Below are 27,143 nucleotides of genomic sequence, written 5' to 3' on the forward strand. Positions count from 1 at the left end.
TGTGTACCTGAGTATGCAACAGAGAATCGCCCACGCTGGTCGAGACTCGGGACTCGCTCGGTTGCAGCAGCTCCTCGGTGTGCAAAAACGAGGATCATGCAAGAAAAAAAGATGAAAAAAGAAAAACCGCTGGAAGAAACCGGTTTTTTCCAGTTGGGCCAGGTCGGGGCGTCGAACCTTCGGACCGCAGGTTCCCTCCAAGAATAACTTATGCTCTCGTATACTCTGCAGCGTCGTGCCTCCGCAAGGAGAGATGCGTTGCCCTAGGTCCGGGACTAGAAGGAGACGGAGTAAAGTCCCGCAAATAAAATTCGACGAAGAGAATGTGAAAATAAAAGGTGGAGAGAGGAAGAAAAGGAGAGAAAAGAAACGGGCAGAAGGGGCCCCCGAACTTTCAGGTCATTGCCGTCGTCATGGTCGCTCGTTTCAGCCTTACGCGATAATCGGGGTTATGTTTTGACGTCAAATTTAAACTCCAGGCCTTCGGCAAGGTTCCTGACCTCCTTTTTTTCCATACCGAACAATCCGACGTATGCAACGATGCCACCGCAAATTTCAATGCGAAACGAATAATGCTAAAATACGCTCCGGCGGAAAACGAGTAAACGAATCGCATGAATAATAAACGAATAAATAAACCTACGCGCATTAAATACTTGCTGTCGATAATAAAGCTCCGGAGAATTTAATAAATCGTGAGTCCGGAATTCGGCTGAGCAAATGATAAAAGAATTTTAACGTTATCCTACAGTGTAATTAGATTAAGTATTTCAATATAAAGTACTTCTCACATGGTTAAAGAAACAACATTTTTCAAAATGGACGTCGAATTTTGTTTTAATTTCCATTATTCTTTACGATACATTGTATACATACATACATGTATATATATATATATATATATATTACATAACTTACCCATGTCATACAATATATCGTTAATCGCATTTGATGCGTGTCATCCAATTCCCCCTCCGTATTTATACATATATGTATACGTACGCATGACTGTGTGTACGTTATGCAAACGATGAACGGAAGAGTTTGCAAAATACTACGTCGAGTTGCGTTGAATAATAAACAGTAAGACCATTGCAACAACTTTCGTCAAGTGAAAGATTTCTGCAAACTCTTTCATTATCTGCATTCGATTGCCTATATCACGCTTTTTTCCTACAATAATTATTTGTGCGGGCTTCGCTTTTTATTTCATCACAATTACTTCTCCACACGTATAAAATATCCACCATGATTACCCGATTGATGTACAGTCCATCTTCTAACCTAAAATCTCCCCGGTTTTGTCGTCGCCGCATTTTGCTATCGTTTTTTCGTTTCCGTTTCCGTTTTTTTTTTTTTTTGTTTTTTTCCATTTTTTTTCTTCTTCGCTCACATCCAGTAAACATGCAGCCTTCGTATGTGTTTTTGTCAATCGCATGACACCTGTCTGACGAAATTTTGTAAAATCCCCGTAACTTGGGAGAACGTAAGATCATCGTAAACCCGAGAATCCCACGAGTCCCTAGCTTACACAATAATGGGTGGCGGCGCGAGGCCTGGTCTGACTGGTATCATTCTGTTTTGTGCCCAACCTGCGCTTCTGGTACTCACTGGTGGTATTTGGGCTGGTGTCCGCGTCTCTTCCGTGTCTCGGCCAAAAAAGGAGTTGCAACAGCGTGTTGTGTTCCAGCAACACGCCGCCCTGATTGGCGGCCCTAACGCTACCAGCTGTCCTGTCTGCAACAAACTCTTCCTAGGCGGCGAGGCTCTCATGGAACACATGAAGCACACCCACAAGGACCCAAACGCCTCCGGCGTTGCCAGTAAGTATCTAATTTTGCTACCTCAATTTGCCGTCTTCATTTTTTTTCCCCCCTCCGATCAATCTTATCTCGTTTTTCACACGCTTCTCGTGACCGTCGACGAATCACCATACCGACATTCTTTTCATCCTCATTATTATAATCGATCGTCTTACGGGACACAGGAGAGAAAACCCCGAAGCGAACGAGTGTAATTTAACTATATCGGACAAGCGGTAGTTATGAGCCGCTACATGAATGCAGAAGAAAACCTTTTAGCCATTAGTGTTTAAGTGTAATTGGCCGATACCGATAATAATAAATCTATTGCTGGCTAGTTTTTCCCGTTAGAACAGATTCACGAACGCTGTAACATACGTGTATACACGCTCGTAACACGTCATTCCATCTGTCCTATAGAGTACATTTGCACTCGAATCGTTCACCAGCGTTGCATATCCCTGATGTGCATACGTGGGAGCTGGTGTTTTTTTCCCTCCCCCTTTTTTTTTTTTTTTGCATCAATCAATAGGTATCGCTTATTACGGGATTGTGGATTGGAGCGGTGTAATGGTAGCATTAATCGCTGTTCAAACGAATCCTGAAAACTTTTCAGATCATATTCAGCCAAGTGCAAGTACCGAGAGAGTAATCACATTGGAAAAATTAAAAATTCACGAATATTTGTAAAGGTAAACTGAAAAGCTTTCGGTTTACGTGCACCATCAGAAAAGTGGTTTGGCCAAAAAATTTGCCAGCTATCATCACGTATAACGATTTCACCGTCATGTTGCTGGCACGTTCTTGGCCAGCCGGTTCTGGTTTCATCGCGGTATTTTGACAATACCGCAGACTTCGTTACTTTCTATAGTTATCATAATTTTAAGATATTTTTTTTCCATTCACCCCCCGACTTACCCCCATATTTTTGCTTTGGCGCGGGCATATATGTATTTTTGTCATATTCATAATACCTTTGCATGTTTCTCTATATAATACATCTTCTCATATTATATATATATATATGTATATATATATATATATATCAAACAAAACTGTACTAACTATCTTCTATTAGGTGGATTTCGCTTCTTCACGTGTGTCTAGTATATGTGTGAGAGAGTGTGCGATTGAGTATAACGTACCAGAGTCGAGTATACTAATCCTAAGATCATAACCCTTGTCACATTTGAGTAAATTATCTGTTTGAGAAATTAAGGATTTTAGAAAATTTACGTGACCAAGTCTAAGTGCAATTCTTCGTAACAATTGTCGTAACACTATGCTGGTCAATTGTTTCGAGACATGACGGTGAGTAGATCAACGATGAGTGTTTTGCAGAGACGAGAAACACACGGTTCCTTAATTCTTGGGTCTAACCAAATCGGGAAACCGGTTACATAGCGATTAACGTGTGAATGAGGTGTACGAAAGTGGGTATAAGGATGTCGTTACGTTTATACAAATCTGGTGTAAATCTTGATACTGGGACGCTTTTCCTGCTTGGCATTGACCTTGAAATTGTGTCCCCCTGTTGTTCCTCCCGCTGACTGCACACCCTCCGTTGCCGGGGTTTACCTAGCGAAGCGACGGACTGCTAACCACCCTTGCCCCGTTTGCGGGAAACACTACGTCAACGAGGGAAGTCTCCGGAAACACTTGGCCTGTCACCCAGAGACCAGTCAGCTCAGTACGAGTCTCAGGATGTGGCCATGTTCCGTCTGCCAAGCCGTCTTCACTCATGAGAGCGGTGAGTACCCTGACGCCTACGGTTCCTCGACGCGAGTAACACCAGCGAAGGTGGTAGAATGTCGAAAGAATCGGAAGACCGGAACCACGAATCCATGTCACTGATGCTTTTTCTTCAAAACCATCCCTCGGCAGCGCCTGAGATCCGGACTAACCGCCTCTTGAGCTGATCTAGATTCATGTTCCACGTTCTGCAAACAGAATTAATCCCATGGTCATTGACAAACGCTGGCTGCACTGCCAACGGACGATATTCATTCGTCGGGCAAAAGCGTTGCCGATATGGCAGTTGTGGTGTCAAATTACTGATACAAGTTTCCGATATTGCCAGTGATAGAGTGACAAATGCGCGTTTCGACGTATGGTCTTTGGCACGCTTGCGACGTTCTACCATCGTTCTCTTTCTGGCAATGATACACTGCTGGGATTATTTATTCATCCGCTTTCTATGCTCGTTGTATCAGGCCTACTGAGCCATATGGAGCATATGAGGATGGACCCTAAACATCAGTTTGCGGCCCAATATGTTCTGAGTCGTGCCGCAGCGGAGAGACGAGAAAGAGAGCTTTTAGCTGCAACTAGTCAAAGTTTGGCTGGATCAGGTTTAGGTGAGTGTAGTTTTCTTCGTTTTATTTTTGTTCACACCCGAGCGATCGCCTACAAAGGCGAATCATGAAATAACAAGTATCCAGATGCAAGACGACCGCACGCACCGAACCATTTTGTCTCTTACCTCTAATACTACCCCGTTTTATTTTTATCCAGGATCAGGTTTGGGTGTTTTGGGCAACCAGACTGGAGGACCGCAAAATTTACAGCAACCGCCGATGTGTCAATCGCCGTCGGCTCATTCCGACAGTAGTAGTGGTAACGGAAGACTTTCTTCCGCCGGAAGTGAACCTGGTACGTTCAAAATTCGTTATCTTTGAGGTGAAAAAAATCCATCCTCTGATTAATTCGATCGATATTTGACGACAATGAAACACCAATGTTCGGTGAAGAACAAATCTAATCAAAAAGAGGAAGTAATTTCTTCCTGCAGAATTTCGGATTGAGAAAAAAGAGATACGGAAAGAAAGTAAAATTAAAAACTATAGATGTTACTCCGAAGTACTTTTGTGATGTTCTGATGAGAGCAGATTTTTGCGTAGGCGCCGGATTGCTGAACAACAACAATAACAACAACAACAACAACATGGCGTCGCCTGGTCCGAGTGGCAATAAACTTGGCGAAATGCTTCGTGCTGGGAGTCAACCTGGAGCGGCACAACAGTATCACGACGAAATGCAGTCCCAACAACAACGCATGGCAGCGGCTATGGCGGCAGTATCGGCTGGTGAGTTTACGACATGTTTGAGTAATAGGCGAAACTTCCATTTCTCGACCTTTTGGCGTTGAATATCGAGTGGACCTTTGGTGAATCAGGTCGTAAGGTGAAACGTTCTATAAAAGTTCTCCAGTGTTTGAGGTCTTTTTACGAGGATCGAAATCTCAGAAAATGACTGCAACGAATTTGAATCGTCGAAGCTTCTTCAAAACTTGATTACTCACTAGACGTCGTTCAAAATGACGTGCTGCTTCTTACATGCACGTCGCGATTCAGTTAGTTGAGATCAAATGTATAACCCAATAATGATCCGCAATAACACGCCGTTGCGAAAGACATTGGAATATATGTAATGAAAACGATATTACTAAATTGCAATACATGTGTGTGTACGAGTATCCGAGAATCGTTATCGATGTTTCGTCGCTCACACTGCAGAATTATTTGCCACTAATCAAGAATTATACGGTAATTGAATAAGGTCTCGGCTTATGAAATTATCACGATTGTTCAACTGCTGTCACTTAACGAACCTTGAATTAGATCAACTTACTCCGACGAGTACATGTACCTAATCACGTAATTCCGTGACGCGACAAACGTGACATTTAAATAATTATAGTACGCATTATGAGTATACATGCTTCGCTGAAAAAAGTAGGGTAATTTCAACATTGTTTAAATTTCCCGGAAGGTTCGATCAAATATTTACGTTAATTCAACGTTCGTGAATTAGGCAAAGCATTAGCGAATAAGGCGTGTTGAGGAATCGACTCAAGTTAAAAAAAAAAAATGTCTATTTTTTATACGGATACATTTTGCCAGTTATTTTTTCATCTTGATAGCATGTAAAATAAAAAGCATGAATATCCTGGGTGAAATTGATAATATTGAATGTTGATTCAATTCCCTTTACCGACAAAGAACTTGTTCTGTTAATTGTTACTCATTTGAATGAAGTACGATTCAAATTTCGATACTGATCTGATGCTGAATTACAGTCATCGATACCAAAAAGATGCCGAATGAAATCCGAGATAATTTCGATAGTTAATCGCTGGCGTTGCAACAAATTTTCGCACGTTTTGCTAGTAAACTCGAACAATTAGTGACATCTGGCGATCAGCTGTTGTATCATTATTAGCTTCTATTTTACATTACATGGCTGAAATGATAGAAGCCTGAAATTCCCTGATCTAGAAAAACTACGGACACTTCAATAATGATATAATTGCAAATTGCGGTTGATTTCACACAATTATATTTGTAAACCTATGTAACGAAAATGCGATTCGAAAACCAAATATATTTTACAATTGATACAAATTGTGTCCAACCACATTCTCCAGGTCAAATACCGGAAATTTTAAAAGGCACACAGCGCATAGCAGCAAATAAATCGATTAGCTTTGACCGGATTGCATTGTTTGACTGTCGAAACGGTAACGAACGGTTATTGTCCAAACAAAAATCTACGTATGTACCTTCCTTCGGTATTTGCCGGTCAATGGTCTCTTTAGCTTGGGAGTATAATTTTCGTCCTTGTGTCGGTAATACCCTCCACCAGATACCGACCTAAAACTTGATGGAAATACGGTTGGCCTTGTAGCATCTGACACTGAAGGTACAAAAAGGTAAACTGAGTTACACAGAAAATATTATTTTCCGGTAAAGAAGAAAAGGTTAAGGATTACGCTGAGCATGTTCACAGTCAATTCAGTCATTTCGCTTACTTCTTAGACTGCTCGTTGAAATGATAACAAAAACGCTAACTGAGATATCAAATTATTGGTCAAAAACCGCTTGGCAAAAAAGGGAAAGTTTTGCCTTGTAATTTTTACAAACATCGAGATTTGAATATGCGGAAAAACAAGCTTCTGGCTGGAAGAAATGCATTGAATCTACCCGCGTTGCTCATTATCGCAATTAAATATTAAGAGTATCGAAAAATCGTGCATCTCCTTCATATCAATGTACCTTATGACTTTAACGTTCTTAGAAATTTTTTGCAACACTTTGTTTCAAAGCGCAAAAGGATTCAGTGCCGCGTTGATCCTACATCAAAAAGTCGATTCGATTGCTTTCTTCCAAATTCAACCCCGTGGTTCACTCTCGATGAAATTCTCTACGTTTATGCAATATTTCAATCCAATGAAAACGATTTCTGGGCAAATCCTGCGCCTTAATCTTAGCTCCCCGAATTAAAGGTATTCCTCTTCTCTTCACCAGGTCTGCAAAATTCGGTATCGCCAAACCTATCACCGGCAGATATCGCGTCCTTGGCGGCGGCGATGCGCATGGGAAACAACGGCGACATGGGTGGTGGACCTCAGGGTTCCACGGGTCCTCAACAACAAAGTGTCCAAGGGCAAGTACCGGAACAAGCCCTCAGAATGCACCAGGCCGGGGCTCTTCTTCGTTCGCAGGCCGAGGCGGCTCTGAGACTCGCGGTAGGTTGAATCTTCGGACATTTCTTCGAGCCCGCCCGAAACACGCCCTCGACTCACTGTCGCTGACACTCAAATTTTTTTCTTTCTTTTTCCAGGTTTCGCAGGCAACTGCCGTGGCGGCCAGCTCCGGTACAGACATGAGGCATCATTTGGGACAGCACAACGGTGGCGCATCCGGAATGCCCGGACACCATGGAAACCAACAACTTTCCCAGCAAGATAATCTCTCCCCGGACTTGGGTGAGTGTTACTCTCATCGTCAGACACAATCGGCTTGCCCGGTTCTCTTACGATCGCGGCGATCAATAGTCTTGAGAAAATTCATCTCTCTTAGTCCGAAAGATTTTTTTTACACACTACGCTAAGTATCTGCCCGCTATAGAGTCGGTGGAACATTAGAAGGAGTTTGAGTTTCTTTTCGTAAAATTCTTAGCGCTTTATTTGGACAAATGATGGAAAAAATTTTGCGGACATTTCTCCGGGATTCATGTGAAGAATCTCTTTTAATTTCACTATGAATTTGTAATTTTATCCTGACAGTTTTATCGGGTCTCTCCGCTTGCCTAAAACGACACGAAACGATTGTAGATACGTATAACTCTTCGCATGGAATTCCTTACGATATTTAAAGAATACTTTTCAGATCTGTATCAAAACTTGCTGATTTTTAACACCGATCTTTTAATTCCCTGAAATCAGCTAGAATCAGTGCGCTGGCTACTCCTGAAACTTTTTTTTTAAATCGTTTGACGACGTCGTTTATGATCATGTCGAAGACTGATCAATTATTTGCGACAAAGTTCAAAACTTTTTATTGAACAATAATTTGTAGAGGCAGTATTTTCACCGTAGTAGGTATATGTATGGACGTGAATCTTTTTTTATCGTTGACGCGTTAACCATGTCTTGTCGAAGTATAGAACGAACGAGAAAGAAAGTAATTAAAAAACATGAATGATTGATGAAATTTTCCAGGTGAAGCGCTGCGATTACAAGAGCAACGTTTGGAGCAGGCGTTGCGATTGCACGGTGACCCTCGGGCGCTGGGTTTCACCCTCCAGCACGTTGTTAACCAGCAAAATAACCAGCAACCATGAAAATTCAGCTACTACTGAGACGAGTGGACCCCTTGGACGGGCGAACAATCCTTTAATCCGGCGAAGAAAGACCACCAGGAGCGTACGACGACTTCCGACGAGCAGATTCAGCAGAGTCTGTTGGCGCAAGAACAAAACCCAACTCCAGCTGACCTTACCGAGATGCCAGACAGAGGCGTGAAACGGAAGTTGGACGATATCGGGGATGACGGAAACAGTGCGTAGAACTTTGCTTCGTAAGGAAATTGAAAACAGAAAGAATCGCGAAGGCAACGGAATCGGAAGAAGCCGATTTTGTTCAGTTGTTCGTGAAGGGATCGAAACGCAACGTCCAAGTGCGGTCAATTGAAAATTGCTCGTTGTCTCAGCAGTACTCGTTAATGATGAAATAAAAACAAAAACAAGCGAAGAACGAAGAGAAAATAGTTTCTCGAATAAAAGTTTGAAAAACGAATAAAAAACACACACACACACACACACACATACACACGAACTGCGTGATGTGATGAAGTGATTTATTGTACGATAAGAACACATCGAGCCACGTTAAAAGGACATTTAAAAAAAATGCAGATTTCACCGTGGCTCAGTGAGAGACTAGCAAGTTCGTACGGTAAGATTTCTTTTTTCACCTCGACACGTTTTCGAATTTGAGATCGTGTTACGGCTCGATTTCCTGGCGTATGTAACCGCATCGATAATTAACGATTGAGAGATATTGAGAGTTACATACGGTTTGAAACCGGGGACGAAAGAAAATCGTTCTACGCAAAATCTTACTTTCATAGATATAACGTGACCGTCGCAAGTCCCATCAAATTTCCGTATAGCAAAATGAGACAAAAACATAAAATAAAGAAAAAATTGTAATAACGATGGTTATATACTTGTATCCTATACTATTAAAAAAAAAAAAAAATGCTCCAGATATTTCCGGATAAACGTAAACAGAAAACTTCGGTAGAGGTCAGGGAATATTTGTAAGGTTCTTGCGGCGTGACACGATAATAAATATATAAAATATATAGTTAATGTGACGAGTCAAATGATGAAACAAAGGTCAAACGGGCGACCTTTTTTCATTAACGGGCTCAGCAAAACTATAAAAGCCAGAACTTGAGGTTCCCTAAATCTTACTTTAATTCTAATTAAGGATCGTAAACTTTAGGTATATATATATAAATATATATATATATTATAATAATATTAATAATGATGCAACATACACATATACACACGTACACGTGTGCTCGGCGTAGCACGAAAACTATTAGTTCGTAAGCAAACAAACAAAATAATATTATTATTATTACGAGGAAGAAAAAAAAAAATAACAGTTATATATAAATATATATATTTGAATATATATCTATATATACGCATACGAAATATGGAGATCGTAAGTGTGAAAGATAGAGCGAGAGAATGTGAGAGAATGAGTGTGCAAGGAAGAGTAAGTAACTAAATGCTACATATTATATATAAATATTATAAATAATAAATATAGGGTTTATGAGACTAAGGTAGTTAGACGGAAAAATATGCAGCGAGATACACGCGCACGCGCAACAAAAAGAAAAAAAATTAGGTGAAAATCTTTTTCGAAAAATGCGTTTGAGAATGTTTGAGGTGAATCTGAGGTCCTGTGATCGTTAAAAAAAAACTAAGGAAAAAAAAGAATTAAAAAAAAAAAAAGAACAAGATATTTTCTTATTTCAAAATAACGTCTAAATAAACACGTATAATTGCATAACTATTATTCATATTTTCATTTCAATTGCAATACATAAAATATATGCATAATTATAATTACGTTCTCGCAATATATTTGTAGAGAAAATTTTTATAGGCTTATATCGCTTATATTATATGAAAAATAATCTTCCGTCGGTTCGTTATCGCTGATCAACCATTCGATTTTATATTAATTAATTTTTTCTTTCGCCATTTTCATTTCCGGTGGTCTTTTGTATACGGATGATGAGTAGAAGATTTTAAAAAAATGTGCAACGGAAACAATATATAGATGATTTAAAGAAGAAGATTAATAATAATAATAAAAAGAAAACATACGTTGACAATATATTATATACGTTTTATTTTCAAGCAATCGCAGACTGAGGAGCGCGGAATGAATGGAAACCGTACGAGTGATATATACCGACTACTTTTCTCACTTTTTTGGTATTTTCAATAATTTTTAACACTGTGAGGTAAAAAGGAATAGAGAAAATAGAAATCAAAATATGTTATTTCTTTTCTTGCAGTATATAAGAGAGAAGACGTGTGCTTCTTACTTTTGTGTACATACACGTGTAAGAAATTTTCGCGGTATGAGAAACTCTTGTTTATAATTTTCATTAATGATCGTCACGTGAAGGAATATATAAATAACGAAACAACACAATACAACCCCCACCTCGAAGAGAATGAGAAATAACCACGGGGAGTTATCCGAAAGAGACAAAAATCGCTAAAAATTCATCGACAAAGCTACCATATAATGGCCGTGCGATAACGATCCCTGCATCGGTGTGAAACTGGTACGAAGAAAATATGCTTTCACATGATAAATTCTAGGTGTTTGGCTTTCGTCGCGACATTAGACATTGAAAAGAAATTAATTCCGCATACCAAATTAGGAGAAAATTTAAATACGGTGTAATAATTTTATATCACCGCAGGTTACGAATTGAATTATTAACGAACATTAGTCTGTGAAATTAATTCCACAGTTCCAGTTTTACACTCGGATGCAGAGGCTAATTTATCGCAGGTTTTTTTTTTTTTTTGTTTTTTATCAATATTTCCGTTACAGTGCGTTTTTCCTCATACTAATTAGTGTAAATACACAATACGAACCATACTACAATTACAATAGCTTAAACAGGAGAAAAAAAAAAAAGAACATAATAACTTACACATAAAGAAAATAGGTTAGTTTATATGTACATATACCTAAAGCCGGGTGAGTGTTCACCCTCGCCCTGCCACCACGAAAAATATTCCGCAAAGCCTTGGTTCCCCGGGCATTCCGAAGATATCACAGAAAAATCACAGCGAACGAAATTTGCGTATTTGCGAAAGGTGCACACGTGATGTTTGTATACGTATAACAGTTTTCTTACTTTTGGAATGAAAAAATAAACTTCACCAAGGGGTTCTCGGGCGCGGAAATGTTTTCTTTTTCTAACTTTCCGTTTTTCGACTTTTCCGTTTCTCACTCAATACAAAAAATATACACACGCATATACAAATACACAAATTATCACAGCCTTGCGATGGATTGTACAGCTATAATGATAGATTTTAAGCCGACACTTTCACACTATAATATCATGCACCACTGGCCTCTCCACACGATAATAGGGACCAAAATTATTTTCTCAAAAAACAAGAAAAACTAAAACAACAATTAATTGCGTAATTTCAAACCTTGACTTTCGGATTAAAGACAAACAAGATCTGTATTTCTCCGTCTCTGGGAAAATAATAATAATAATAATAATAACAATAATAATGATAATAATATACAGATTAATCAAAATTGCCAACAGTTTGCGTTCAAGTTTTATTTTAAGTGAGTCTTTTGTCGTAAGACCACGTGAAAAATATACATGCATAATTTTTTTTTATCAAATTTGGCTGCAATCGAATACTAATGATAATTGACTCGCTGAGAATTTTTTTTTTTTTTCCATCTCAACATCGCTAAGATATCTTTCCGCGATTCCATCGGTGGGAATTTATACGTTATACCTTAATGAGAAAATAAAAAATGAAAATTCTCTTATCGGCTTCGTGTAATATAAAATTAATTAAAATTCATGACCGGTCCCTAGAATTGAACAGAAAAAAAAACCAATTAAAAACACAACGTTGAAACATTTGAAAACTGCTATAAACAAGTAAAACATTTTTGACCGGGACTCGAGGCGTAACATCGTAAAATTCAGTTCTGTTACTGATTTTACGAAGTTTGTCTCGCTCCCCCCCGAACATGTAAAATACTTAAAACACAATAGCTTGTAGTGTATGTTCTGTAATCGATGATAAAAGGTAAAAACAAAATATAGGCGACCGTCTTTGCGCCGCTGGGATGGTCGTCGAAAAAAATCACAAAAAAATTTACAAATATATTGGTTTACATATGCCCGTAAGTGGACTGGTCTCGCAGTTTTTAGTTTTTTCAAAGTGCTCGTTTCGCGACCAGGAATAAAGATGATTAAAAATAAAATAAAAGAAACAGCGATTAAAAGGTTGCAGGATGTGACCGAAGGATAGGTCAGGTTGATCGTAACGTGATCGTAACGCGATCGTGGAAAGGTGCGAATAATCGCGCCTTGTTTTTATCGAATTGCACGAGGCAATAACAGGAAATAAAAATGTGATCGACCAAGATCATGTACGAAGACAGAAGCGCGAAACGGGTACCGAATCAATTGACGATGACTGAAAAATATACAAAGCTGCGTAAACCGGTCCTATAATATACAATAATCTTAATCTCTCCATGTAAATTTGCTAAATGTTAAATAACTAATGAAAAATTAATGCCATAGCCCGGATGCACTGGTGTATACTCCCAGTGCATACACACTCACAAATACGACTCGACTTCAATAATAAAAGTGAAAAAAAAATATGCAAACGATGATATATATATATATATATATACACACATATATATATATTCATCTCGTCAACAGTAATACAAGAATATACAATCACAGACTCGATTCAATAACAATACATGTATAAATATGCCCAATTACATGCAAGATAGCCCTGATCAAAAGCGCGACCAAATGCTTTTTACACACTCATACATCAACCAAAAATCGGAGGACGTGAGGAATACAGTTTTATCGCATACACACACCCTGGTGTTGCGGTATCTGTATCGTCGACCCTCCACCCACACACACGCACACGCACTCACACGCACACAGCAAACACACAATTTACGGATATGTAAAGACAATTGATTTTGTAAATTATTCAAAAACAAATCAACATGAAAAAAAAAAAACAACAAAACAGAAAAAAATCTCTATCAACGATCCAAATTCTCATCACTTTTCGGTGTATGTACGGCCATGAAAATTAGTGACAAAAGTTAAAAAAAAAAAAAACCGAATACATTTTTTAATTCTGGAAAATAAAAATTTAATACCACGATAATCGCGGATTCGATCTGGAATATGATGCAAAATTCGATTATTTCGTTACGGATATTTATGTTATTTCGTTAACAAATCAATTTATTATTTCATTTTATTTTATTTTCTTCTCTAGTACAAAAAATTAACGATATAATTATCACCCAGCACAATCTAAACATATATACGTACATTTTACACGTATGTAGAGAAAGAATATTATCCCGGAAATGACGACATAGCGAATTCTTTTCAAAGGAACAAAGGCTATGCATACGTAACGATACCCGATTGCGACGATGAATATAAAGCTTTGCACAAGCAGCCTGCACCCACAACTGTTTTTCTGCTGTGAACAGTTGCAGAATCTTTTAGACATAAACAGGCGAACAAGCATAAGAAACAGAAGAAAAAAATAAAAAAAAATAACGAAGTATAATAAATAACAAATGAATTTCTTTTCGATCGGGTTTGATTTTTTAGTGGAATAATCTTATACAATGAATATGTAATACGCAGCATAAAAACCGACAGTCTAGCAGAGCGAGCACCTCGCGGTACGCGTTTTCACGCGCTGCCGAACTGAGCCTCTGCACGTTTATAAACCGGAATAAGTTGTTTAAATATTCACTATAATAATAAACTATAGATACGTAAGATGGTGGGCCCCTGATGGTGTGTACAACACCCGTCGCAGACATCCCGCTTTTATTATGTCACCTTTGATTCTCAATCATGCGGTTCATACATATCCGATAGCGATCTAGATTCGTTATTACCAGATGAAAGACAGACAAAATCATTAAAAAAATCACATTTTATTTTTCACACTTCTCAGCTACTTATTCGATATCAATTGGAGAGGATAATTTTAAATTACATCGATCGACAAATATTTCTTAAAATTTGTTCTTGCTGTAAACATTTTCGTACAAAGCGCAGATCTGCGGATGACGAACGAAACGAAAGGTTGAATTCGTTAATTAAAATGCAGAAATTGGTATATACCGAATATAGAAGAAATTTGTCACAAAATTAGTAACGTAAAGAAAAATTTTTTTAATCTATACATGTCTCTGTTAATTAACCTAACCGTCATTATGGTTAAATACGTGTAACGATTGAAATAGATGGACGATCCAAGGGGCCCACTGTATTTTTTGCCATAGGTAACTGCGACTTACAATTTAGCATGATAATTGCAGTGCCGTCTGGCAAAAAATTTCTTTTCAGAATATTCTGAAAGTTTTTTTGTTGATATGAGAATGTTTTCTTTTCGGTTTTTTCCTTCGCATACGAATCTGAGTTAACCGAGTTCCCAAAGATTGCTGGAATGCAATCGAAAAATCACACAAGAAAGAAATCATTCTATTCGGCGACAATGACGCTAGTCATATTTGTAAAATATTGTTACACAAACGCGATGTTCAAGAAATTTCGGTTCCCAAGCGACGAAAGCAAACAAAAATGAATTTAAAAAGAAAACACGTATCCAGCAAAAACATAATGAAACAGTCAAAGTCCGCTAGTGAGTGCTTCTGTAAGGGATTTCGTTACAGTAACAAACATTATCAATATACAACAATCAATTAGTGCTATACGTATAGAGAACAGTATAAAAGTTAACCGATAAATAATTGTATAATTATGTAAGTAAGTACAGGATTTTTCAGTGTCTGCTTGCAACCGCGTTTTTTCGAACAACGAAAAAAAAAACAACCCATCTTTATTTTTCACATTATATAATCAAAGCAAGAGAAAAGAAAAAAACCCCGGTTCTAAATGGCCTAAGAAAAATATATATACTACTAATGTACGTCGCTGTCAAATACATCACCGCAAAAAGAATGCGGACTTCCAACGAATTACTTTTTTCTCCGAAGTCTCCAGTCTGATCAAGATGTTAGTAAATATAATACAAAAACAAAAAAAAATCATACAAAAAAAATCACAAAAAGTGTCCCCGGAAAAGGAAAAAAAAAAAAAAAAAAAAAAAAACGCCAACAGTAATAATCATTGCAAGATGTTTACATTTTGGAGAATTTTAAGCCTTTTTTCAAGTCCTTTCCATACTATACGCATAATATATTATACGAATAATATGATAATAAATGTATTAAGTGTGTAGCTTAGCCAACGTGTATTCACAATAGAGATGATCGTAAATATCTTAAACGCGTACAGCCATATTTAAACAATGTTAAATACCAGTGTCAATATTAATAAACAGGAATGATTTTAGCGCGGAAGCACCCACTACGGAGGTAAATAGAACTCTACTCAGATTCGGATCGGAGTGCTCTCGAACATGGCACCCATCTTGAACAATTGTTATTGCGTAGCATTATAAGCCCTGCAAGATTTCCAAGACCTACAATTACTTTAAATTTTCTATTCGCCCCCCCCCCCCCCCCCCCCCCCTTCATTCGCCGATTCCTACGAATGATTTACATAGATAGACACACTACCAAAATTCTTATACAGCTTTTTTTCACCGTTTCACTCTAACGAGATTCGTAGTACAAAAATTTCTTTCCGAGCAGCGGCTAATTTCGTTATTTTTCACATGTGTCTGAAGAAATAGATCAACTTCTGTTTGATTTAATGTTTCAAGATGGCGTGTCCTGACTTTCGGAGATTTGTTTGAAACACAGCGTTGCGTTATGTCACTTACAACGTTGTTTTACCACAATACAACCATCCCCACCACCCCTTCAATACAACCCTCCCCCTACCCACCCCTAATTCTACTCATACGTTCTTGTTTGTTCGTTATTATGTGTGTAGGCGCGCCCCTTGTTGTGCCATTTGCCAAGAGAAAGGTGATGATTGGTTTGACAGTTTGGCGAGAAAAATTTGTAGGAATAAAAATCTGAACTTCTCACGTCGATTAGTCAATTGAGCAAGCGTAACGCGGTTGTCATAACTCAAAATCATGTAAATTTTATGGTGTTCGGAAGAAAATTGAGACGAAGCTTGACGTGATTGAATATCGAGTAGGCTAGCATGGCATGATTGGCATGTTTGCCACGCACATATTATACGGGGCGCGCAAATTACTAAACGTTCCATTTCAAATAATTTACGTACAGTTACATCAAAGCAAAGTAATGTTGATTTTCACGTATAGCGGCTCGTGCCATGAGTTGTATCCGCATGTGACGGATAAACCTGTGCGAGTTAGCTGTCAAAGTTTTAAGGTATACATTAAGTTTCCTAAAGTCCCCTTTTGGGCAAACACACTGGCGAATTTTCGGTCCCGTATTCCCGACAATTGAGAATGATTAGTAGTTGAAGAAAAATTTGAAAATGAGAAGAGTGTGAAATGAAACACAAGAAAGGATAAAAATTGTTCGAAATTCAATTCTAGTCAAAAAACGGTACAAATATACCGAAACTTTTTAGCTTTAGTATATAGGGTGAAATCGATACTTATATATAGATATTGCGAAAAGACGTCTCGACCTGCTGGCGTGTATTTCCATTGTAATCGTATACGATAAACTTTCGATTTGTGTAAAATATAGCGGTCGAAAATTCTTAATCAGGGTTTACGGGACCATGACTAAAATATCCATGTTGACAAAGAATAGCCTTTTTTTTAATTTGTTGTATATTTATCGACTGGGAGCTATAACTGATACTTTTTCAATGGATGAACGGTGCGAATGAAGTTTGAAATTGTGAATTTTATATTACAAATCATCAATCAATTGCCTAGGCAGCGGAAGCTTAGAATTTATCGTTTGAAAACCTTCCAATCAAATCAAAAATACGTCTAAACAATACCACAAAATTCACGTTAACCCCGTATATGCTATTGAAGGAATTTCGAATGAAACAGGCATCCGAGAACAGCATGAAATCATACGATTAGATTGCACAAATGAATTACTGACAAAAATTCGTTGCCTGGGCAATATTTTAATTTTTTTGTTTGCAATTTTTTTTCTCCGATTTTTCGATAGGTCTGTTAACTACAATATACAATGATTAATATTAAGGCAATTGAAAGCGTATTTTAGTAATATTTGGTAAATTTCGCTAGTAATTATCGTCGCATTAAAAACTACATTTCGAGATTTTTTATATTTATACAATATGAACATGTACGTAACCTACGTAAATAATTTTTGTTAGGTTAAGTATTGATGTTTTTTTTTTTTTTTAATTTTTTTTTTTTTAATTGCTACGTCATTCAATTAGTCTTAATTCATGTTAACATTTTGTTGAACGTTAAGAAGGCATGCCGCGTGAATTTAGGAGTAAGAAAAAATAACGAAAAAAATTGAAATGGTGTGCGGTGGTATTCTTTTTTCTCGAGATTGCACGCGGCAGGTCTCCTTTAACTGTGCATATATGACTGAATGTTCTGTAATCAGTAATATTTAAAGGTACCACATGATTTATCCAATTTAAGTTTTTCGCATAACGTTTGAGGTATAGCTATGGTAATAATAATAATAACAATTATTATTATAGTCTGGAAAGCTGAGAAAAATTTTATATTATATATGCAAGATGTTGGGCATGTTCAACTTTTGTCTTGTTATTTTTCTTGGTTTCTTTATACATTGTTTTTAAGTTCCTAGACTTATCATAATATCGTTCAAAATAACTGTACAAGTACATATGTGTAATTATAAAAATTGATAATAATAAATTAGACTGATAGAAATGATAATAATTTGAACGACGAAGTAGGAGGGGAAAAAAAGGAAGAGAAAAATTGAAGTTATGTTTGCTAGTCAAAATTGGTTAATAATTCAAAATCGAGTTGAGAATTATTTATGTAAGTTTTTATTTGAACTGCATGTGGGAAAACTATAATTATTACGGTTCTTTAGTTACTACTTTTAGGTTCGGTGTATTAAATTATAAATAAATGATTTATGTTACGGAGCGTGTATAGATAAAATTGCATAATTGCGAGTTTAACAACTATTAATGCGTATGATATGCTTGATTCAGCGCGAACTCTTTTTTGTAAACTCTTGTCTTCATTGTTTACATACAATATGTTATTTACTTGACGTGATATTCTAGTTTCATCATGTGTTCTGTACAATATTTTATTTTTCGTACGTATTATTCTCTTCACATTTTAGTTCATCACTAGCTACTATATATATATGTATACTATATGTTGCTAATGCCAACATTTACGATGTTAAAATACGCTGACGATTGTCATATATACACAGAACAAGGACCCGTGCATTTACTCGTATAAACATATGTGATTAGTATAATAACGTAATTGGACGATTTTCGGGAAGACTTTGATTACGTTTATTTCAAACTATACATGCAATTATTGCCGAATCCTTACTGACGTGCCAATTATAATCGAAGAAAATTATCGCATAAAAGAATGAAAGTTACTTATACGGTTGAAATGTTTTTTGCCAATTTAAACGAACTGCAAAATTACCTTATAGGCAATTTTTAAATTCGAATATAGTTCGCACAGTAAGGCTACTATAAACTTGCATATTGACATATTGTAATATACATTTAGTCTCTTTCGGTTACGAGTGAGCTCCAAGAGTTGAACGTTGTTTAAGAGAGAGAAAGACAGGAGGAGGGAATGAAACATTAAGATTAAACGTCGATATTAGGCAAAGCAAAATATGCAGGAAGAAAATAAATTCGAAATTCAAAGTTCCAAAACATTTTGTAAATAGGCACTTCTAATTACTGTAAACACTAGGCAATGTTTAGGCTAATGTGCGAAACAATTGAATATTCAAAAACGTAGACTAAGATCAAATTCAGAGTCTGGGGTTGTAATTAAGGCTACCGTTTCGATGGAATTTCTATCCAAATTTGCTCTCTTTTGACGGGGACAAAATTTCTGTAAGATATATACAATAAATATCAAATTTTACATGTGGCATTAAACATATAGAAACTAAGTTAGGCTTAAAATTACGATTGTATGAAGGAAAAAAAAGTTTTTCGAAATTTCGGAAATGGTAGCTGCACCTCGGCTCGTCTAAAATTAAGTGATTAGAAATTATGGAAATGATGAAATTAAGAACAACTAATACTAAGTGGACTAGAATCGCAACCGATGGGCATTATGAAGATATAAAAAAAAAAATAAGAAAAAATCGTGGAGCGTCTTTTTCAAAAAGCGTCCAAAATTGTACCTATTTTCATTTGATAAATTATTATATTATATTATATTATATTATATGTATGTATGTATAAATATTATATATATATATATATATGTACATGCATATATATATATATAGATATATACGATGACGATGACTAATTATTATTACATAAAAGTTATATCTATATTGGAAGTGACGTATTCGGTCGTGGTTATGCATATACATATGTTAGCTAAGGCAAAAAAGAAAAAAAAAAATTAGACAAAATTATCGACAGAAAGATTTAATTAATGATTGTACATTGTATGTCAACAAGAATATGACAAAAATGAGAGAAAAAAAATAGTAACGTCCCCCCTCGAAAAAAACACAGCAAAAAACTTGAAAAAAAAAACTCATAATAATTACTAAGATAAAATTTACGTTCCACGTTTGAATTTGTAAATGAAAACGATCGTATTCGGTGTTCTTATTGTTTTTGTATATCGTTTGAGAATATTATAATATTGGCCCTGGACAATATATGTTTGTATGATAGTAGCTGGAAATTGGTTATTCAAAGAAAACAAAAATCTGTAAAGATATCTCGCGCGTTCCAGGCAGCTAAAACTCAAATATTGATTCTTGGTGTTCGATTTTCTGTTTGTAATCTTCGACACTCTAGGATTAGCTGGGTATAAGAATTTGCGACCCATACAGTTTAGAAATTCAAATAACGTTAGCCTAATTTTTTTATATCGTAACCGTTCGAAAAGAGCCAAACCGCGACAAGCGAAACTTTTATACAAATAAAGTAAATTAAAACACGTCACGGGAAAATTTTCTTTTCGAACGGTTATGGCTTCACTCAACACTTTTAAATACTTTATACAGTAATTCTACCGTTTCCATGAAACCAGTGTGAATGGATGATGAAGTAAAACGTGATTTAAGAGAAGAACTAAAGCATACATTGTCGAACTGTTGGGACATTCTGCGTTCAGTAATACGATAATGAAAAAACAAATAACGAAAAGAAAAAAGAAGTACACTTTGTTTATTGTTTCTCTGTTCAACGCATTATATTAATATTGTCATTGATGACTATTATTATTATTATCATTATTATTACTTTTATTATTATTATTAATTATTATTATTATTATTATTATTATTATTATTATTACTATTATTACATGGTATAATAAAAATTTAATAAGCAATTGAATACCCGTGCACATTTTTAATGTTTTCTTGCCTTCTCATTTCGTCCACAATCGTGTAAATGTGTGATATTATACACATTGAAAAAACATATGAATATCGCTACGGCTGTGATACTTGTTACATAAAATACTCGCTTCGTTTACGACGTTATTGGCAATCGACTCTGATAAGACCTTGTTTTTCTCTATATTCTTCCCGACTGCATATCAATACAGACGAATGCAACGGCTGACGATTCTCCGCTACATTGCAATCGTCGTTCGATTGCACCGATTCGGCCGCATGTCATTATCATAGCGAGTTTGTTGCACTACGGCCCTCGCTGTTTGTCTATTGAAAAATACGAATTCAGCCACAAGAAATATCGCGTTGCCTACAAGATTCAGATGACTTCCTTCATTCCCACCACTATTCCGAGCGGTATCTCTGTCATATCGCCGGCGAGATGTCAGAGGTTTCATTAGCGGTTTGGGAACTGACGAGTGTGCGTCAGAAGTGTGCGAAAGACGAATAATAGAACAATATGTTCCGTGTGATGAGAATTTCGAGGCGAGCTGACGTGAGCGTTTTTCAATTCAACAACGTGCTCCGCCGATTTTTCAGTGCTGAAAATTTTAAATCAAAGAAGTGCCTGGTGCCCTTTTCTGCGAACAAATGCTACTGTTTAAAGTGCGCGTCTAGCCTTAGCTCGCCCGGACATTTATCATTTAAAATTCACAAACGTTCTTTATTCGGATCAAGGTCTTATCATTCTTTAAATAAAAATCTCATACCGGAACACGAGTTTAACAAACGCGCTAATGACACAAGGTTTCTGTGCACCTGCAACGGCTGTATCCTCAACAAGCCATTTTCTACGAGATGTGAGGCAAGAAAAACCTGTCTCTACGATCTACATATTGACCATCATGGCAAGTATTTTGTAACAACGATTCGCTTGTCTATACAGTTTAAACAATTCAAATCAGCATATATAAATATGTGTATTTGTTCGTCCTGAGACGACGACGTCTCCTAACGACTCAAGCATCTTACATGTATACATCATATAGGTGTACGTGGTATAATAAGGATAGCACTTTACAGTAAAAGTAACGAGCATATGATAATATGAGGGGGGATATAGCATCTCGTGCGTAATAAGAAGTAATGGGAAGATAACAGAAGACGCGGGGCATGGGTCGGTTTATGTTTGTGTACATTATTCGTAGGTCATTGTCAGTATGATCGGTGAGGATGAACAATAAACACAAATAAATTAGGGTGAGAGGCAGATCCTAAGGTGAGCCAGTATTTCAAGTTCGTTCTTCTTCCATCACATGAGCCGCGCACATAACACGGGCCTAAATGTTGACAGGTCCATTGTTGACGTTATCGTCCCCGGCAAGCTACGTACTTCAAAACCGACCTTTGGGCACACAGACTAGTTCTGATATCGACGGCTAATTGTAAGATCGAAACGGGCGTAAATCACTGCTTTACCGATTTGCGGAATGAGCCGGATATTTTTCATTTTTGTTGCATACGCCCTTATGCCAGTAGAATCAGCAATTATTGAAGAACTCTGGGCTGCGCTCTTTTGGTTATTAGCCCACATGATATGCGACTGTGTGGGCGTTCGGTACAATAAAGGAATTCTTAGTGTGAGTCTCGTCGGGTATTAATCCTGGGATGAAGGGTGATTCTGCACTTGCTAGATATTTTGACTGTTGCAATTTAGCCCCTGACAGGCAATGAGGAAGAAATTTCCCCCTTAAAAAACTTGTACTCTTGGCGCAGACTGTAAGGATTGAATCCCTTCAACGATCATTTTTATTCGTTTAGTTCCACTTAACTACTTTCATAATACAACCGTTTGATGCGGAATTGCTTGAACTATAATTTAAAAAGAAATCTTGCTAGCTTTATTAGCAGCTGAGATATTTGAAATTAATTTCCATTGGGTATTTTTTATACTCATTGCTACGAAAGATGTACGGTTTGGATGTTTGCTTGTCAGGGGCTAAGGACAACTTGGAGGAGACTGCCTAATGGGGATAAATTATACGCCTATTTGTCTATTATCAGATGATCTGACCGGTGGAATTGGTAATATTCTCTAAAAATAACTAAAACCGATATCATTCGCTGCACGATGATAAAACTCCCACGATGTGCGCACTGACGTCACATCAACAAAGCGCCACGACCCGCCACTTTCAATGCGCAAATACACTTGTTGACGCAGTGTAGCTGAAGTGGAAAATAATCACGTAAACTGGGGGTTTTTCTTTTCGCAAGTAAATTACGTAATGCAATTGATTTACTGGCGCTTGGAAAGACTTGAGTTCATTGTAGTCTCGAAAATATCGTTTCAGAACTATTGTTATTCATTTAGTAAGAAGTCGGAATAATACCTTGGCGTCAATTTAATGTCTTGATAACCAAATATTGCCGACTGCAATGCGTCTGAGAATTGTGGAACATTTCTGTAACCAAATACACGTTCTTATTACAGGAAAGCTGGTCGATTTTGCAGGATGGCTTCTTCCTCTTCAATATGGAGAAGCAATTGCAACTTCCCACCAGCACACGAGGATGGCCGCGTCTCTCTTCGACGTTGGACACATGCTGCAGACTGTTGTATCAGGCAGACACGCTGGTGAATTTTTGGAATCGTTAACACCGAGCGATCTTAAAAATCTCCCCATCGGTAAAGCGGCTTTGACTGTCTTCACGAACGACCAAGGAGGTATACTTGACGATCTCATTATAACGAAGGACGGCGAAGACAAATTCTTCGTTGTTTCCAACGCGGGACGACGCGACGAAGATAGCGAACTTCTTCTGAAACAACAGGTACTTGATTGATTTGAGAGTCGTAGTGGGTAACAAAGATCATGTAGTGTAAAAACGAAAAACGTTTATATTTACAGAAAATATTCACGTCTCACGACAAGAAAGTTTCTTTGGAATTCCTCGATCCCCTGGAGCAGGGACTTGTTGCACTTCAAGGGCCGAAGGCAAGCCAAGCCCTTCAGAGTTTCACAACGATCAATTTAAACGACCTGAAATTCATGCACAGCTTGAAAACGGAATTTTTTGGAAACCAAATCAGAATATCACGATGCGGTTACACGGGGGAAGATGGTTTCGAAATATCGTTACCACGAACGATTGCCAGACAATTTGTTGACTTGATACTTAGCGCCGAGTATGTCAAATTGGCTGGTTTAGGAGTAAGGGATAGTCTAAGGTGCGGGAACATTCTTTACCGATAATCTTCGTCCAATTTACATGCATGTACTCACGATGATTTCAATATTGCTTTTGATGATTGACTAACACGCAGATTGGAAGCCGGCCTTTGCCTTTACGGAATCGACATAAACGAGACAACAACGCCGGTGGAAGCTGACTTAACGTGGTTGATCGGTGAGTATGGAATCCGGTCAATTTTTTCTCGTTTCATGCCAAGCAAAAACACTACATACTTTTATACTAACACGGAACAATTTGCTTTATTATCCAAAGCGAAACGCCGAAGAGCCGAGAAGAACTTTCCGGGGGCAGAGAAGATATTGTTCCAAATCTTAACAAAGCCATTACGTAAGCGCGTCGGGCTCCTTTTAGGACAAGGACCCCCTGCGAGAGCAGGAGCCGTGCTACTAACACCGGAGGGTGAAGCCGTTGGAAAAGTGACTTCTGGAGGGCCGAGTCCTACCTTGGGTCGGCACATCGCCATGGGCTACTTACCTCTGAACTTATGCCACCCAGGATCCGGTGTCCTCGTAGAGATTAGGGGAAAAACTTACAAAGCTACGGTCTCGAAGATGCCCTTCGTTAAGACGAATTATTACACTGGCAAAGAGAGCGCTGGAATTTGAATTTCATTGTTGGAGCATGGTGTGAAAATCAAAAATTGAAATAAAATCAAGAGCAGTATGTACCGACATCCGATATTGTGGGATGAGACACGAGTTGCGTAACGTTAGGTACAATCAGCGTTCTTGGACCTATGACCACAATGCGTATGAATCGTGGTGTGCATGCCGAGTGAAAGCTTATAAATATGTTGCATGAAATAATTTGTGATGGAATTTACTTGAATTATACATCGTTTACCACAATGTTCAAGGCGTATAGGACTTCTACCTTTACCGACCGAACAAACGCATCCATTCTCATCATCGTTTGATCAATAAACGAATGAACGGGAACGGTTCAAATATCGTAGGTGCGTTACTCTGTTATAACAGAACTTATAAAAGTCACTGATACCCTGAAAATTATTGAAAAATGTGTAATTTCGCTCATTTCTGAAGCCATAGTGTCCATGGACGAGAGACTGTCCGCCATTTTGAAAAGAATGAAAAATAAAATGAGCCATCGTAGGGCTAGTTTTATGCAATAATGAGTTCAGCAAACGAGAACTACGAATTAGAATAGTTTCGTCAATAAATGACGTTAAGCGAGGCGTTCCTTGGTTGGTGTAGTTGGCACGCGTCTTACCCCTTCGTACTTTTGGCGAAAATTTTCGCGATTTCGAAAAGTCCTCGAATAAATTATTTGATGCACTATACCACCGTAATTTTGCGAGCGGAATTGATTAGGCGTAGTTCAAATACGTTGCGAGTAGAGGATCAAGAGTTACTGCGAAGAACAAAGAATTTACGCTCCAATTTAGCTGCTGTTGGTCCTAAGCTCTATACGTCGACTTTTTCGCGTTTCTGGGGGTTCAATGAGTCTGTAAAGAGTCGTACAAATCGATTCTGAAACGAAAAATGATTCTCACCGAAAAGCACGAAAAAAGTAACACTTCCTCCTTTGCAATATTTTGCCTCATCAACAAAAGATTTTCAAAATCGCAAAAATCTTTCCATCAAAATCCTACATTGACGTAATTTTGCGATACAAATCGATTAGGCACAGTCAACAAACGCTGCGAGCAACGGGTCGAAAGTCAGCAGCCAAAAAAGGACATCATGTGATATTTGTGTTATGAAGCGCAGAATCGTTGACTGAAGAATATAGAGACGGATATCCGTGGATAAATTTTTATGACCAGTTTTCGGCAGGGAGGTGAGCCCAGGAGGGCCTAGGAGCATAGAAGGGTTCTGCTCTAACGACTCTACCTAACGGACTCGCACCGACATTCGTAGCCGCGAAAGTAGTGTCGGTATGGAAACTCGAGATTGAGTCGCTACAAAGTGAGTAAGTAAGACTACTTGTCGACTGCAACTTGGAAATGTCGATCGGCTCGATCATCCCCGTAAAAAGACGCGTAACCGCGTCCACCACCAACCACCGCAACAACAGTCGAGCACCTGCGTCCTCCACGTCCACGTCGTCCCCGTCCTCCTTCGCCTGCATATCCCCGCTGCTGCGCCATCATCCTCGTCGTCCTCGTCTTCCTCGACCACCGCCGATCACTTCCAACAACCGCCAAACACTTCTTTCCCCCTCCGAGCACCATCAAACACCCCCTGCCATCTCCTAACACCGCCAAACACCGAATACCATCTCCGTCCGCCGTCTACCACCCCATGCCGTCTCCTATCACCTCGTACCTCCTCCAACCGCCTCCTAGCAAAGCCTACCACCTTCTACCATTTCCGAACACCTCCAACCACCTCCTAGCACCGCCGACCACCTTCGTCCTCTTCGTCCCACTGCTCCTCCATGTGTTCTATAACTTTAATATTCATAATTATTCCAACAACTTTTCAATTGCTCTCTCGATCTTGAATTTTCGTAGGCATAGAATCAAAACGCTGTTTTAGCTAGTCGCAAGTAAAGTATCTACGTTGGGTAGAGAAGCAGAATTGTTTTTCGAAGAGCGTTCGGATGGAAAGAAATTTGGAGTAACTGTAATACATCACAGATGCGCTAATTTTGATTAAGATTAAATAGATATTTCGTATATGAGACGGTATTTAACGCAGTGTCCTGATTAAAAGGCCTAAAAAGGTGATTGTTGTAGATTTTTTTTTCATAGGGAGAGAAAGAACAAAGCTTCTTAAAACTTTGTGTGTAATTTAACACACATTTGAAAGGTACGAGCAGTAATTTTTATCATCTAACTGTCGCAGAACGGCAGCGTTATTAGCCGACCCGTTCACTGAAGAATATATCTACAGTCAACGGCTGTCCATCGAAGGCCCTAGCCGCTTGAATCTGGGATTGGCAGGAAAGATAAAGTGCGTATTTCTTGTCTGATTGTGAAATGTGAAAACTAGTAT

General features: G+C 38.0%; 2 protein-coding genes across 6 annotated transcripts in view; both read left to right on the forward strand.

Moving 5' to 3' along the window:
* Positions 1-20,731, forward strand: part of LOC107223299 (zinc finger protein 853) — a 64,390-nt gene extending 43,659 nt beyond the window's left edge. For 3 of the 5 annotated variants that reach the window (XM_046743582.1, XM_046743583.1, XM_046743584.1), the window contains exons 5-12: positions 1,664-1,823; positions 3,340-3,552; positions 4,016-4,159; positions 4,317-4,454; positions 4,691-4,888; positions 7,109-7,329; positions 7,425-7,569; positions 8,305-20,731. In XM_046743582.1, the coding sequence (XP_046599538.1) occupies positions 1,664-1,823; positions 3,340-3,552; positions 4,016-4,159; positions 4,317-4,454; positions 4,691-4,888; positions 7,109-7,329; positions 7,425-7,569; positions 8,305-8,426 (1,341 nt within the window). In that variant the 3' untranslated portion in view covers positions 8,427-20,731. The remainder of the gene's footprint in view (positions 1-1,663; positions 1,824-3,339; positions 3,553-4,015; positions 4,160-4,316; positions 4,455-4,690; positions 4,889-7,108; positions 7,330-7,424; positions 7,570-8,304) is intronic. The other 2 variants (XM_046743585.1, XM_046743586.1) reach the window with 2 other exon arrangements.
* Positions 20,732-21,190: 459 nt separating this feature from the next.
* On the forward strand, positions 21,191-25,031 carry LOC107216618 (aminomethyltransferase, mitochondrial). The gene is made up of 5 exons (XM_015653860.2): positions 21,191-21,833; positions 23,420-23,760; positions 23,838-24,157; positions 24,254-24,336; positions 24,436-25,031. The coding sequence occupies exons 1-5, from the start codon at positions 21,446-21,448 to the stop codon at positions 24,786-24,788; spliced, it is 1,485 nt and encodes a 494-aa protein (XP_015509346.2). The 5' UTR covers positions 21,191-21,445; the 3' UTR covers positions 24,789-25,031.
* The last annotated feature ends 2,112 nt before the right edge of the window (positions 25,032-27,143 follow it).

The sequence above is a fragment of the Neodiprion lecontei genome, chromosome 6, assembly GCF_021901455.1.
Source record: "Neodiprion lecontei isolate iyNeoLeco1 chromosome 6, iyNeoLeco1.1, whole genome shotgun sequence".
Lineage (NCBI taxonomy): Eukaryota > Metazoa > Arthropoda > Insecta > Hymenoptera > Diprionidae > Neodiprion > Neodiprion lecontei.

Coding starts and splice junctions, on each gene's coding strand:
- LOC107216618 (XM_015653860.2), top strand. CDS start 21,446: ATGTTCCGTGTGATGAGAATTTCGAGGCGAGCTGACGTGAGCGTTTTT. Junction 23,761..23,837: donor AACTTCTTCTGAAACAACAG/GTACTTGATTGA, acceptor TTATATTTACAG/AAAATATTCACGTCTCACGA. Junction 24,158..24,253: donor GGAGTAAGGGATAGTCTAAG/GTGCGGGAACAT, acceptor ACTAACACGCAG/ATTGGAAGCCGGCCTTTGCC.